The sequence below is a fragment of the Pecten maximus genome, chromosome 10, assembly GCF_902652985.1.
Source record: "Pecten maximus chromosome 10, xPecMax1.1, whole genome shotgun sequence".
NCBI classification, from domain to species: domain Eukaryota; kingdom Metazoa; phylum Mollusca; class Bivalvia; order Pectinida; family Pectinidae; genus Pecten; species Pecten maximus.
Genome location: NC_047024.1, coordinates 38,514,532 through 38,528,341, shown reverse-complemented (window position 1 = coordinate 38,528,341; position 13,810 = coordinate 38,514,532). Strand labels below are relative to the sequence as shown.

At 35.6% G+C, this 13,810-nt stretch overlaps 1 protein-coding gene across 2 annotated transcripts in view; it reads left to right on the top strand.

The window, feature by feature from the left end:
* LOC117336750 (rho family-interacting cell polarization regulator 2-like) overlaps nucleotides 1-13,810 on the top strand; it is a 119,381-nt gene that overhangs the window by 2,874 nt on the left and 102,697 nt on the right. Inside the window, exon 1 of one of the 2 annotated variants that reach the window (XM_033897370.1) lies at nucleotides 11,564-11,808. The exons of the other annotated variant lie outside the window; for it this stretch is intronic. Within the exon in view, the coding sequence (XP_033753261.1) occupies nucleotides 11,700-11,808 (109 nt within the window). The 5' untranslated portion in view covers nucleotides 11,564-11,699. Of the gene's footprint in view, nucleotides 1-11,563; nucleotides 11,809-13,810 lie in introns of those variants that run through there. 2 annotated transcript variants of the gene reach the window in all.

Below are 13,810 nucleotides of genomic sequence, written 5' to 3'. Positions count from 1 at the left end.
TTAGTTCCATTCAGCTCTTTCCTTTTAGTCTTCTTTCGCCGGACTACGACGAGTCGTGCCTCAACTGTGCTGGTGTAGGGAATGGCTATTCTAGTATATGGACGATGGCAGCACTATCAAATGTAATCAGGGTACCCATCAAGTCTGTCTACCCCTGCGTGAATGGAGTTAAAGACTTAGCTTTTGTTCAGCTGAACACTACACTAGCACAAACGGAATATCAAAGTGGTAATCCTATCAAGATTCTGTGGACAAACCTCAATCCTCCAAGACAGGGTAGAATATGGACACCAAATCATTTTGTCCCACTGTTACCAAGTCCACGTACATTCATAGCGCCAGATACCATGGTTAGGGATTTTTCTCCTTTTGAACACGCTTCAACTCCAACATGCATACCTGATATACAACACCAAACAAAAACCAATTCACCAACAGCTACACAAACAAGCTATGTTACTGAGAACAGATATGACGTACTAAGTTCTGACTTTGACAGTGACAATGACTCAATGGCCGACACAGACAAACATGACATCTCTGAAGAAATTCTCACAACTGACATAAAGTCTGCAAACGTTACTGACGCTGTCACTGAGACTGAAACAAACTGTGGTGACTTAGACGACGCATTTCTAGATACCGACGCAGTTTATTCATTACTATTACAGGGTGACTGTTCATTAGACAAGATACCAAAGGGTGTTAAGGAAAACAAATATTTCGTTATTAACAACAGGGCAAATAAACTGAAAAGAGACAAAAATGTTAAGAGTAGTTTTGCAGACGACTGTGGGGTGTGGGATACCAAGACTGGAGCCTCTCCAAAGACGACATACATAAAGACAGAATCGGGGTCACTCAAAAAGATCTTTGTTAGAAAGGGGGTTTATTGTACAGAGAAGGTTGTGAACAAAGAGCGACAGTACATACCCATAGAACCTAGCCCTCCTGAAGATTTGATTGTAATATTACAAAGATATTACACCACACTGAAAGCAGACAAGACATATAAGAAAAGGGTGACATGGGTAGGCTCATTGGGACAATCCGACAAAGACTGTGCTGTAGTCGAATACTTGGGGAAGTTTCCGGGATTATTGCCGCATGGCAACTCGCAACAGACTGACGGGTTTGTTAGGACTGACGATCATGTCATGACAGAAATGGGTGAGTTAGGCAAGACTATGAAACCGTTGGACGTTTACCGAAAGTTGAACCTGAAATATGACGACACGACAGGACCAAGTAATCCTAGACAGGTTAGGGACAAGAAACGGAATGACAAAGTGAAAGAGAGAAAGACTAACGGACAGTTCACAAACCGACAAAATATCGCTGACCACTTTGTACACTTGCAGGACATGGTTCGTGAAGGACATCCTTTGGTACGACAGGTACTACATGACCACGGTAAGACCCCATCAGTCATACTGTATACGGACGAACAACTGACAGACATTAAGAATTTGTGCTGTTCAGGGCAAACTGTATGGGGTTTTGACAAGACATTTAACTTGTGTGACATGCACGTGACAGCGTCTTGTTTTAAACATTTATCATTAGAAAAACCAAACACCGGTGAACCACCGCTCTTTTTCGGACCTATGTTCATCCATGACAGCAGCGACTTTGAGACGTACAGTGCTTTTTTTTCACATCTGAAAATCAAACTGACAGGTACTGACCTTAGTAAATTAGTGATTGGGACAGATGACGAACAGGCCATGAAAAAAGCTATAACGAACATATTCTCAGACTCGACTCACGTGCTTTGTACCCGGCATTTACGTCAGAATACTTTGGACAAAATGACAAATTTAGGAATAAACAAAAGTGACCGTAGCCGACTGTTAAACGACATTTTCGGACATGATGGTGTGACGGACGCTGACGACTCGATCACGTTTGACGAAAGGAGTGACGAACTCCAGACTATGTGCCAGTCGGTCTCTCCTGATTTCGTTAATTACTTTGAAAATAGACTAAAACCTCTCTTAAAAGAAAAAGTCAATGAACCTCAACGATTAGGCAACATATCAAAGCAATGGACAAACAATAATTGTGAATCAATTAACCATATTTTGAAACATTTAGTAGATTGGAAGTCAAAGCCGTTAGTTGATTTTGTAGAATCTGTACATTCTCTGATACAAGTGCAATACAAAGATCTCAGGAGAGCCATCATGTGTACGGGACAGTATAGACTGACTGAACAGTTAGGACGATACAGGACAGACAAAATTAGATGGGCATCACTGACCGCTGACCAGAAAGACAGACTGGTAAACAAAGTCAAGCGCGGTCTGATGAGGGAGGGGGTAGCAACATCTACAGACGGACAATTGAAGTGTAGACTACCTAAAACACTGGGGAAAAAACCGGGACAAAGAAAACGACACAAGACAGAACGGACAGTGACAGTAGCTCAAAAGAAAATGAGAACTCAGTACCCGTAGAAACACTCGCAGCTTCTCACCTCGTCAGGTGCACTGTTTTACAGTGAAAGATCTGTGTTTTGATCTATTGTGCAACAATACCTACACTAATGTTCAAGTTCTTTATTGATTTCCGATTCTTTAGAAAAATTCACAGCTTCTCACCTCGTCAGGTGCACTGTTTTACAGTGAAAGATCTGTGTTTTGATCTATTGTGCAACAATACCTACACTAATGTTCAAGTTCTTTATTGATTTCCGATTCTTTAGAAAAATTCACAGCTTCTCACCTCGTCAGGTGCACTGTTTTACAGTGAAAGATCTGTGTTTTGATCTATTGTGCAACAATACCTACACTAATGTTCAAGTTCTTTATTGATTTCCGATTCTTTAGAAAAATTCACAGCTTCTCACCTCGTCAGGTGCACTGTTTTACAGTGAAAGATCTGTGTTTTGATCTATTGTGCAACAATACCTACACTAATGTTCAAGTTCTTTATTGATTTCCGATTCATCAGTATCATATACATGTACATACATTGTAATATATAAATTTTACATAACATTGACATCAGACAAAACACACGATGTAAGAAATATTGTCAATATTTTCTGTTTGCCATATATAGCCTAGGCCTATTATATATAATTCGTTCTTGATATTTAATACCCATTTGTTATTATGCTCTAACATGTCTTTATAACATGATCTTAAAATACAATTATCAGTGTTTATTTCTTTTATCCAATATTTAAAAATTCTTCATTTCCTTAATAATGTCAATGGATATCTACCTAGCTCTAAATAAACCATAGCATTACAAGTATTTTTCCATACACCGAGTAATTGTAAACTAATTCTCATATCGTCATTTGCACTGTTATACAGTACATGGTCTGTGCAATTTTTTTAAAGTTATTTTGAAAAAAATAGTCACGCACACATCATATCTCAATTATTGATATTTCAAATATATGTGTAATTTATATAGCCTAGATTTTAAATGTCTTAATATAAAACAATAATTAATTAATGCAATAAATAAAATAAAATGGGGCTTAAGAAAGCAGGGTCCGCGATCCCAAGCCCTGGGTGCACGCAATGTGTAGCTGATGCTTTCACAACATGTACATATATACAAATTCCAATATTTACAATTTTATTTATTTATACATAATTATGTTATACATTTTTTATAAATTTTAGATACATGTACATGTTTTTTGTATACACTATTCATACCATATTTATATTGTTGCATTTTTGTTGACTTTTTATATTAAAACGTTACACTTTTGAGTTGCTTTCTTTGTCTTCTTTCCATTATGTATCAAACAAAACTGATACGGCCAACAGAAATGTTTTATACTGTAACTGTTCTGTTTCATTATGTCAATAATGATCTACAAATAACCATTTGTTTAACAGCGTGTACCGTGTTTTTTTACACTACATTTCTATTTTCTCGCTACAAAAAAATAAATATGAAAAGACAGTTGCACTATTGTCGCCAGCAATGAATGCTATTATTTATATAATCATAATTTCTTAACGATTAATGAACATGAAGACAGGAGTTTGATAAAGAATCATATTGGTATTAAGGGATATGGTAGCAAGATAGATTAGCACAACATGAACACCCAACCTACATTCTTGTTTCTGTTAGTAAATTAGTAAGAAGTTATGATAGAAAATTACATTATGAATATCAAATAAATTGAACAAAATGTTGCTGGTCATAATCATCAAGTTCTGACGATTAATGTGCACGAGGTCGCAAAGTAATTTATATGGTTACAATATATATATATATATATGAAAACGCAAAGTATACTTTTATTCCCGTTCCAGTTTGATTATAAATAATATAAGAGGTATTTCATTCTTATAAAATGACATTTATTGGCTATTCATCCCTATTGATAGATCCGTTTCGGTTCCGTTTCGGTCCGATTCGGTCCGTTTCGGTCCGATTCGGTCCGTTTCGGTCCGATTCGGTCCGTTTCGGTCCGTTTCGGTGATTCGTCGCACCCCTCATATAAACATGTGTAATACTGATATAGTCACTCGGACGCTTCTTTGTAAAACGTATATTGAAGTCAAGCGCTGTGATGATCTCGATCTCGATATGGCTTGACTGACAACAAACAGGCATGATCAAGGAACAATATTCCGGTATTTAATCAGAATTTCATCGCATTCATTGAAATGGTGAAAGTGAACACAAAAAGAAAACTTTAATTTGTCTGATATTTATTTAGCAAGATCGTACGATAATTCGGACAACGACACAATGTAGCTGTACTCTAATCTGTTGTAGAATGATCTCGTAGGAGTGTTGTGTGTACAAATAAAATACTCTATTGTATACAAAAATCAAGATCAATACCAAGATCTATCATAAATATTTTAATTGATATAGTAGACGGCTTGAATAACTGCAACACCAAGATCGATCAAAAATATTTCAACTGTTTTAAACTAAATCTTGAAACCTGTGTGTTAAGCTAACAAAGCGATCAGGATATATGCTTAACGTCGTACCGAAAGTTAATTTCACCCGTGGTGTTAATTAATATAAGCGACAGTCGACTGTAATGGCAAATCATACCTAGCTTTATTGTTTATTGGAGTTACCTGTGTACCTCCCGTCTCACCTGTACACATATTGCCCCTCTTAGACTAAGTCTTATGCCTGCGGCGTTAATTATAACAATTTATATTGTCAAGCTTGACTGCCTTTCACTACGATCAGATCACAGGTGCCTACCCTCATTTAAACTAAACATCCGGATTACATAACAGGTACTGACCAGGCTTATACCTGTGTCAGATTACCATCGGTCGGTTCACCTATGACCTCGGGGCCGTGATCTCGTTTGTTTACTTCGGTTTACGGAATCTACCGAGATTTGACGAGTTCGCTTCGTGCGATCTTTTTGTGCAATGTGCAAGCTTTAAATGCTGAAGTAGTAATACCAAAAGTATGAAACAATAGAGGTTAAGGAAGTAGAATATAAAAAAAACAAGTAATAAAAGAATGAAATCGATACAGTAGATCTCCGACAAAACTTTTTTTTTATCCCATGATGCAACAAACAGCGAGATTTTAGCGGGAAGTCTGATAGCCATGTTTGAATTTCACCGGATGTTTATCTACGGAAGAAACATAAACAAACACGATTTTGATATAGAATAGCCTAAAAACGAAATTCATTTTATTGCCTAACTGAAGAAGATCGACTATCTGTCAGTAAGTGGCCAAAGAATATCAGCTTTCTTGTTGTTTTTGGCGACAAATGCTCATTTTCACCCGAAAATATCACAGATATCGCGACCAGGTAAGTTTACAATTTTATTATTTAAATCTATTTCGTCTTCTGCACGTTCCTACATCGTTTCACATTATATAGGTGAATAGCGGCCTACACATGTTAATATTAATACTTGATTACTTCGTGTTTCAGGGTTTTCATAATGAATTCATCACCGATTACAGTTTACACGGCCCGAGTTTAATTAACAAAGAACTGCTAGATCCACGTGTGTTTCAATCGTAAGTATTCAATTTACAGATTTATGCTACCATACGCCTGGGATTTTATAAGCATCCTGATTGATAGCACCCAAATATTGAGAACAAGAAGAATTTTATTTCTTTATTGACGAACTTCGACGTAGTTATATTGCATTTTTATTTCTGTCACGTAACGGTAAATTCGTAATATCTTTACTACATATTTCATGCATTTTGACAAATTTCCAATTAATTTTAATGACTTCGTTTTTCAATGGAATTTATTGAAATTTCACTTACATGTAAAGAATTATTTGCTTATTCATCTGATAATATTTACAGAATTTTTTGTAGTTGATTTCAAGAGATATTGCATAAAATTAAAAAAAAAAAAAATAGCAATGACATTTTTAAGTTAGAATATAAGAACGAAAGTAACGTCACATTTCGGGCAACATGTGTATATATCTATTTTAGGGAATATATGTAAAAATATCGGTAAATGAGCTAATAATTGTCTACTATAGTATATGGAATTTGAAGAAAATACATTCAAAAACGAAGTCAATAAAATCCATTGAAAATTTGTTGTATGCCATGATCATGATCAATTCACAAAAAAATGATCTCAAGAAATGATTGAATAAAAAAAATCTGTGTTTTGGAGTATTTTGATAGTTAGTTGCATTATTTAAGATGAAACAAACTGTCAGAGAATTCTGGAGTAGCTTGATTTTTATTAAAGTACTTATCCTTATAATTAAAAGTTTTATGTTGTAGCTTTAAACTTTTATACCTGTGGCTAGCTTTTCTTGATAAAAAGACTTCCAAGCAGACATGCATGTAATAAATGACAGTAAAGTGATCAGGTGCATATATAAGGAAAATTATCTACATTTTTATATTAAACAAATCTTCACAATTATTCTAAGTTTTGATATAAAAAATATTTTAAAATTTTCTCTTTCTTCCAACAGATTATGCAGTACATTCTGAAGTGACGGAAAGCTTAAAGATATTGCATTGTGGTCCGAATTGAGGGCAATGATTCGCATAAAGCAAAAAAGGAATGAAGAGAATCAGACATTTTATTTTTCGAATTCACACTTACTTGGATTTGACCAGTTTAAGCAAGCAACATTATGCGTATACCATACTTCATTGTATTCAGTATGCATTTATGCATTGTTTTTTATTTACATTTTTTTGTTGTGTTTCCTCAAGAGGAATTATGATTCGACAATTTTTACAAATGTTATTGCCCTTTTTATTTAGAATAGTATATTTTTTTTGTCTGGATCTCCTACATACACATGATATAAAATTGTGTTTTCCTGCTTGAAAAAAATATTAGAATAATTTATCAAAAGTTATTGCCCTTATACATAGATGTCCATCTGTAAATCCTTAACCTCACCCTTAAACAAATTTCGAGCTTATTAGATCAAGACTTTGCTATGGCATGAAATTATACTCAGTGGAATTGTGATTGGATAACTAATCTTGTATTTCAATGTTTGTTTTCACTTGATACAATTGTGCATTTCTCTTAGGAATGGGACTGATGTATGTATTGTTTAAGCATGCAGTATTCTCATTTAAGCTTATCTCCTATATTTTCAGAACTAATTTCCTACACCATTAAATTAAGTCCCTTTTTTTGGTAATTTTTTCCTACTTTTTCAGTACTTTTTTTATACTTTTTCAGTACAAATTTCCTACTTTTTTAGTACTATTTTCCTACTTTTCTAGTACTTTTTTCCTACTTTTCCACTACTTTTTCAGTACTAATTTCCTACTTTATTGGTACTTTTTTCCTACTTTTTCAGTCCTAATTTCCTTCTTTTCAATACCATTTTCCTACTTTTCTAGTACTTTTTTCCTACTTTTCCAGTACTAATTTCCTACCTTATTGGTACTTTTTTCCTACTTTTTCAGTACTAATTTTCTGCTTTTTCTGTACCATTTGCATACTTTTTTTGTACTTTTGTACTTTTTTTGTACTTTATGGACTTACCTGTAAAAGTACTAAAAAAGTATAAAAGCACAAAAAAAGTACACCATCAATTTGTCCCTGTGCACTTTATACTATTATTGTACTTTTAATGTACTTTTTCTGTACTATATTTGTGCTTTTTCTGTACTTAATGAAAACAATAAAATGTACTAAAGGTATACTTTTGTTAGACTTTTTTTGTACTTTAGTACTTTTTTTGACTCAATTTGGAACCGTGTTGGAATATCGGTTCCAAATTGAGTCAAAAAAAGCATACTTTTTCTATGCTTTTTTAGTACTTTTTTCCCATACTTTTTTTGTACTTTATTTCGGTGTGGGCTTTCATGAAACGTCAGATATTTTGCATCATTAGTTCCTTCATAATGGCAACAAGATAGGACATATTGACAGAATAGCTGTTTACAGACATGTTGGATAGATACTGGAGCTAATAACTTTATGCTGATATGTCCAACCTGTATGAGATTACATAGCTTACTTCCACATGGGATCAAACCAACGACTCCCAGCTTCTCAGTCTAATGTTTCTATTGAGCAGAAGGGAAATTCCAGAAGGTGTGAAGACGTCCTGTGTGCCGTGTATAGTAAGAGTCTGTCAGTCGTTATTTTCCATCCTGTATTTCCTACCTACCATACTTATCCAATAATAATCACATGCTGAGTAATATGCCCACCCATGTCTATTGTAATTCAGCAGCAATACTATATTATTGTCCGTAATATGTAATCAGGCCAAAAAATACCTATGGTTCCGCTACTGACCCTATATATTTGTGGCCATTTTCTAGGAAGGACTTTCCAAGCCAAGATTCCCTGTCTATATGACCAGAGATAAAATAATTAAAAGATAAGAATATTTCTCAACCTATATACCTATATTTGTGTAGCCTATTGTTTCTGGCATGTTAGTAGAAACACATGTATTATCTTTAAATCCTTAATTAGAGTGTTGTCTTCCTGGAATTATTACAGATGAAATATATATTAGTATGTACAGTTTGAGTGAAGTTGCACATCTTCTAGTAAATCATGGTGAATAGCTTAAATAACTTCATGTCAGTTAAGGCCAATTTTTATGATAAATTAATATTTCATAAGGTTTCAGGCACTGCTTTAATTGTGTTCTCCATGCTGATTGGCTGATGCTTCCATAGTTGTTTGTTAACTACATATAGACAAACAGATCACTGTGAGAAGGAAACCTCAACTTCCAACTTTTTATTTTACTTTGGTATTTTAACTAGTTTATTGCTATATGAATAAAAAACAGTTTGGATGGTTTTCATTTCGTAGCATTTGAGAGCGGAGTAGTCTCCCTTGACATCAACACATTACAGAATTTATCACCATATAATTGGACCTACATACAAAGGTTGTGTTAGTAGCCTGGTAAGATTATATCTGTTCATCAGTAAAGTGTAAATTTTCACACTTACTTAGTTCATCTTTTTTTTCTAAAGGATAGCTAAGGCCTTTAAGTTTTGCTTATTTATACTTCTCAAAGATAAAAATTGGAATGGTCGCAATAAAATTGGTCATAAAGTAAAACAAAAGATGTGAATGTGTTTCAACTGTCATACACAGATGTATAAAAGTTCAAACCTGTCCGTTGGTCCTTGATGATAATTCATGGGCTGCATTTTGATTGTGCTTTTACTGTTAATTAAGATACAGCATGTTTACACTCTTGAAATGGGCTCATTAGACTTTCTGTACTTAATGTCTATTCCTATGATACCTACAGAAAGACTAAACAGACAAGTGTACTAAATACCAGACTCTTAGAATCAATTTGTACTGATGCAGCATTGTATAGTTTACCAGTAGAATGTCTCCAAGGTTTTGTCAAATTACTGTTGTCATGGTAATGAGGCATTTGTGTAATCATTTGATCACAGTCGGATCATAATTCTGTCAGACAGCTACATTACTGCCTTCCAGAATTTAGGTTCAAATTGTCATTGGTATGCATTACAACAGAGTTTTGATATTGAAATACTACTTTGATGGATCTGTTATGGATGTGCTGGCATGAATTTTGTTTCCATGAAATCTGTTTGAGAATAACTTTCCTGTTACTAGGATATGGTCCTTTGAACTTCTTTTACTATGACACTTCATTTTGAGGTTTCTGTTACTATGACACTACATTTTGAGGTTTCTGTTACTATGACACTACATTTTTAGGTTTCTGTTACTATGACACTACATTTTGAGGTTTCTGTTACTATGACATTACATTTTGAGGTTTCTGTTACTATGACACTACATTTTGAGATTTCTGTTACTATGACACTACATTTTTAGGTTTCTGTTACTATGACACTACATTTTGAGGTTTCTGTTACTATGACATTACATTTTGAGGTTTCTGTTACTATGACACTACATTTTGAGGTTTCTGTTACTATGACACTACATTTTGAGGTTTCTGTTACTATGACATTACATTTTGAGGTTTCTGTTACTATGACACTACATTTTGAGGTTTCTGTTACTATGACACTACATTTGGAAGTTTTTGTTACTATGACATTACCTTTTGACGTTTCTATTACTATGACACTACCTTTTGACGTTTCTGTTATTACAACACTATAACAACATTTTAAGGTTTCTGTTGCTGTGGTGCTATTATTTGGGTTTCAATTGATATGTTGTCAAGGTCGTAGTGCAAACTTTATCACAAAGATGTGCTTGTAATGGTCACAATATAAACTTTATTGTAAAGAATGTGATTGTCAAGGTCACAGTGTAAACTTTATTGTAAAGATGTGATTGTTAAGGTCACAGAGTAAACTTTATTGTAAAGATGTGATTGGCAAGGTCACAGTGTTAAATTTATTGTAAAGATGTGATTGTCAAGGTCACAGTGTTAAATTTATTGTAAAGATGTGGTTGTCAAGGTCACAGTGTTAACTTTGTTGTAAAGATGTGGTTGTCAAGGCCATTGTTCATTGAGTGTTCCCATTGTATCATTGACCTGTCAAGGTCATTCATTAGGAACTGAGATTTAGATTTTACTAATTATGTTAGAGTGTACTTAGTATGTTATGGTTATCTCCCAGTATCTGTATGATGTACATGAGCTGTATACACAATGTATCACACTTAACCAAAATGTTAGTTGTTGGAGATAGTTGATGTGATTTCACTTTTGTCAAATGTTAAAGATCTAAACAAGTACAGCAGGTCTGTAAATATTTGTTGAAGTGTTATCATGTATCAATAGAAGATAATATGAACACATGGATGCTTGAAAGACAATTGCCCATTATGTGTTATGATAATGTCATTCATTTGTTGTCAGATTTTACCAAAAACCAAAGCAACGGGTGAGAAAAAAAGAGTCGATCCTTATTATGGTTACAGAAATGCTATCCATGGCTGTAAACCGTCCATAATCCTCATACCTACATCTGATAGGAATCTTCTCCCAGGCCATCATTATTGAGTTCCCCTTGAGTACTTCTCTGATAGGACTGATATCCTGGCTAAGTAAAGGTCCCTTTGTAATACCTATAATCTTAATAGACTGAGCTGTAAACAGTGACAGGGACTCGAGTAGGTGCCTCTTGGCCACAAAGAACTCCAAGTAATAAGATAGAGGTGACAAGTTCACGGACATCGGTGCCGACATCGGTGCCTCCTCTCATGATTATTTTCTAGCAGAGTACTTGGTGTTTGTTGTGAAAGGTTTGGTAGAGAATCTCCGGGACCAGCTATGTGTACACAGGAGAGGTGCCCAAATCTACACATCTTCAGATCTGCTTGTTTTACTTACAACCACTTGTTGCTGCCATCTGTAATATACCTCCCCAGCAAATCCTCAGGTTAGGCTAACATTCTGGGTCCTATCTTTGTACTGGACCAAATAAGGTGTCTCCTTCCAAGTTTTGCAGGATTTTATGTGACATGTTTTGTAAATATAAGGATTAAATCGGCCATCAATGTTTTAGAAGCTTTGAGAAAATCCTTGGTACTTATGGTTTTTAGTTAACCCGAGATGCTTGTAAAGAAATCTTTGGTAACTTGACATCAATGACGGGCCTTATCCTATGTACAACTAAAGATGTGTAAAAAGTGAGTTTGCAAAATTCTACCATACAATCTTACAGCATAAACTTGTGTTTGATGAATTTTCTTGAATTTGTTGATTATTGTTCAATTTTAGCCAAACTTTGCACACTGAAAGATATTGGTTTAACATTCCTATTCATAATATTTTCATTATTTTCTGTTGCCATTAACTAGATAAATCAAAGGTATTTACAATATAGGTCAATCAAGCTGGAATACATCAGACTGTGACCGCCAGCCCCTGAGATCCCAATGCTAGATTATCTGCCCCTTGTTTGAAACTTTAAACTAGAGTCAGATATATCATAGAAACTAAAATTATCAAGCTCAGTTGTATTTATGATTTTAATATTCTAGACACTGGCAGGTCTAGAGATACATGTTACCTGTCTTTTAGGCAAAGTATTAAGGACATTTAATTCTCTTGTACTGACCATTGGTGTACAGCAGATTTCATTGTTTAGATCTAGGGTGAAGCTGAGGTACATCTGTCTGTGATGTGTATTAGATTGAAACTGTACCAACACATGTATACTCCACAGAACAAACAGGTGGTATTGGTTTGTTTGTTGATGCAGTGTCTACAAGTGAAGAGGTAATTAGCACCACCTCAATATAGATGTGGCCTCTTATATACCCAGGTCACAGGTCATCACCCAAATACTGACCCAATACTGGACACCTCCTACAGCTGACTTATACCCAGGTCACTGGTCAACACCCAATGTACTGACCCAATACTGGACACCTCCTACAGCTGACTTATACCCAGGTCATTGGTCATCACCCAATGTACTGACCCAATACTGGACACCTCCTACAGCTGACTTATACCCAGGTCACTGGTCATCACCCAATGTACTGACCCAATACTGGACACCTCCTACAGCTGACTTATACCCAGGTCACTGGTCATCACCCAATGTACTGACCCAATACTGGACACCTCCTACAGCTGACTTATACCCAGGTCACTGGTCAACACCCAATGTACTGACCCAATACTGGACACCACCTACAGCTGACTTATACCCAGGTCACAGGTCATCACCCAAATACTGACCCAATACTGGACACCACCTACAGCTGACTTATACACAGGTCATTGGTCATCACCTAATGTACTGACCCAATACTGGACACCTCCTACAGCTGACTTATACCCAGGTCACTGGTCAACACCCAATGTACTGACCCAATACTGGACACCACCTACAGCTGACTTATACCCAGGTCATTGGTCATCACCCAATGTACTGACCCAATACTGGACACTCTAGTTCCTACAGCTGACTTATACCCAGGTCACTGGTCAACACCCAATGTACTGACCCAATACTGGACACCTCCTACAGCTGACTTATACCCAGGTCACTGGTCAACACCCAATGTACTGACCCTATACTGGACACCTCCTACAGCTGACTTATACATAGGTCATTGGTCATCACCTTATGTACTGACCCAATACTGGACACCTCCTACAGCTGACTTATACACAGGTCATTGGTCATCACCTAATGTACTGACCCAATACTGGACACCTCCTACAGCTGACTTATACATAGGTCATTGGTCATCACCTAATGTACTGACCCAATACTGGACACCTCCTACAGCTGACTTATACACAGGTCATTGGTCATCACCTAATGTACTGACCCAATACTGGACACCTCCTACAGCTGACTTATACACAGGTCATTGGTCATCACCTAATGTACTGACCCTATACTGGACACCACCTACAGCTGA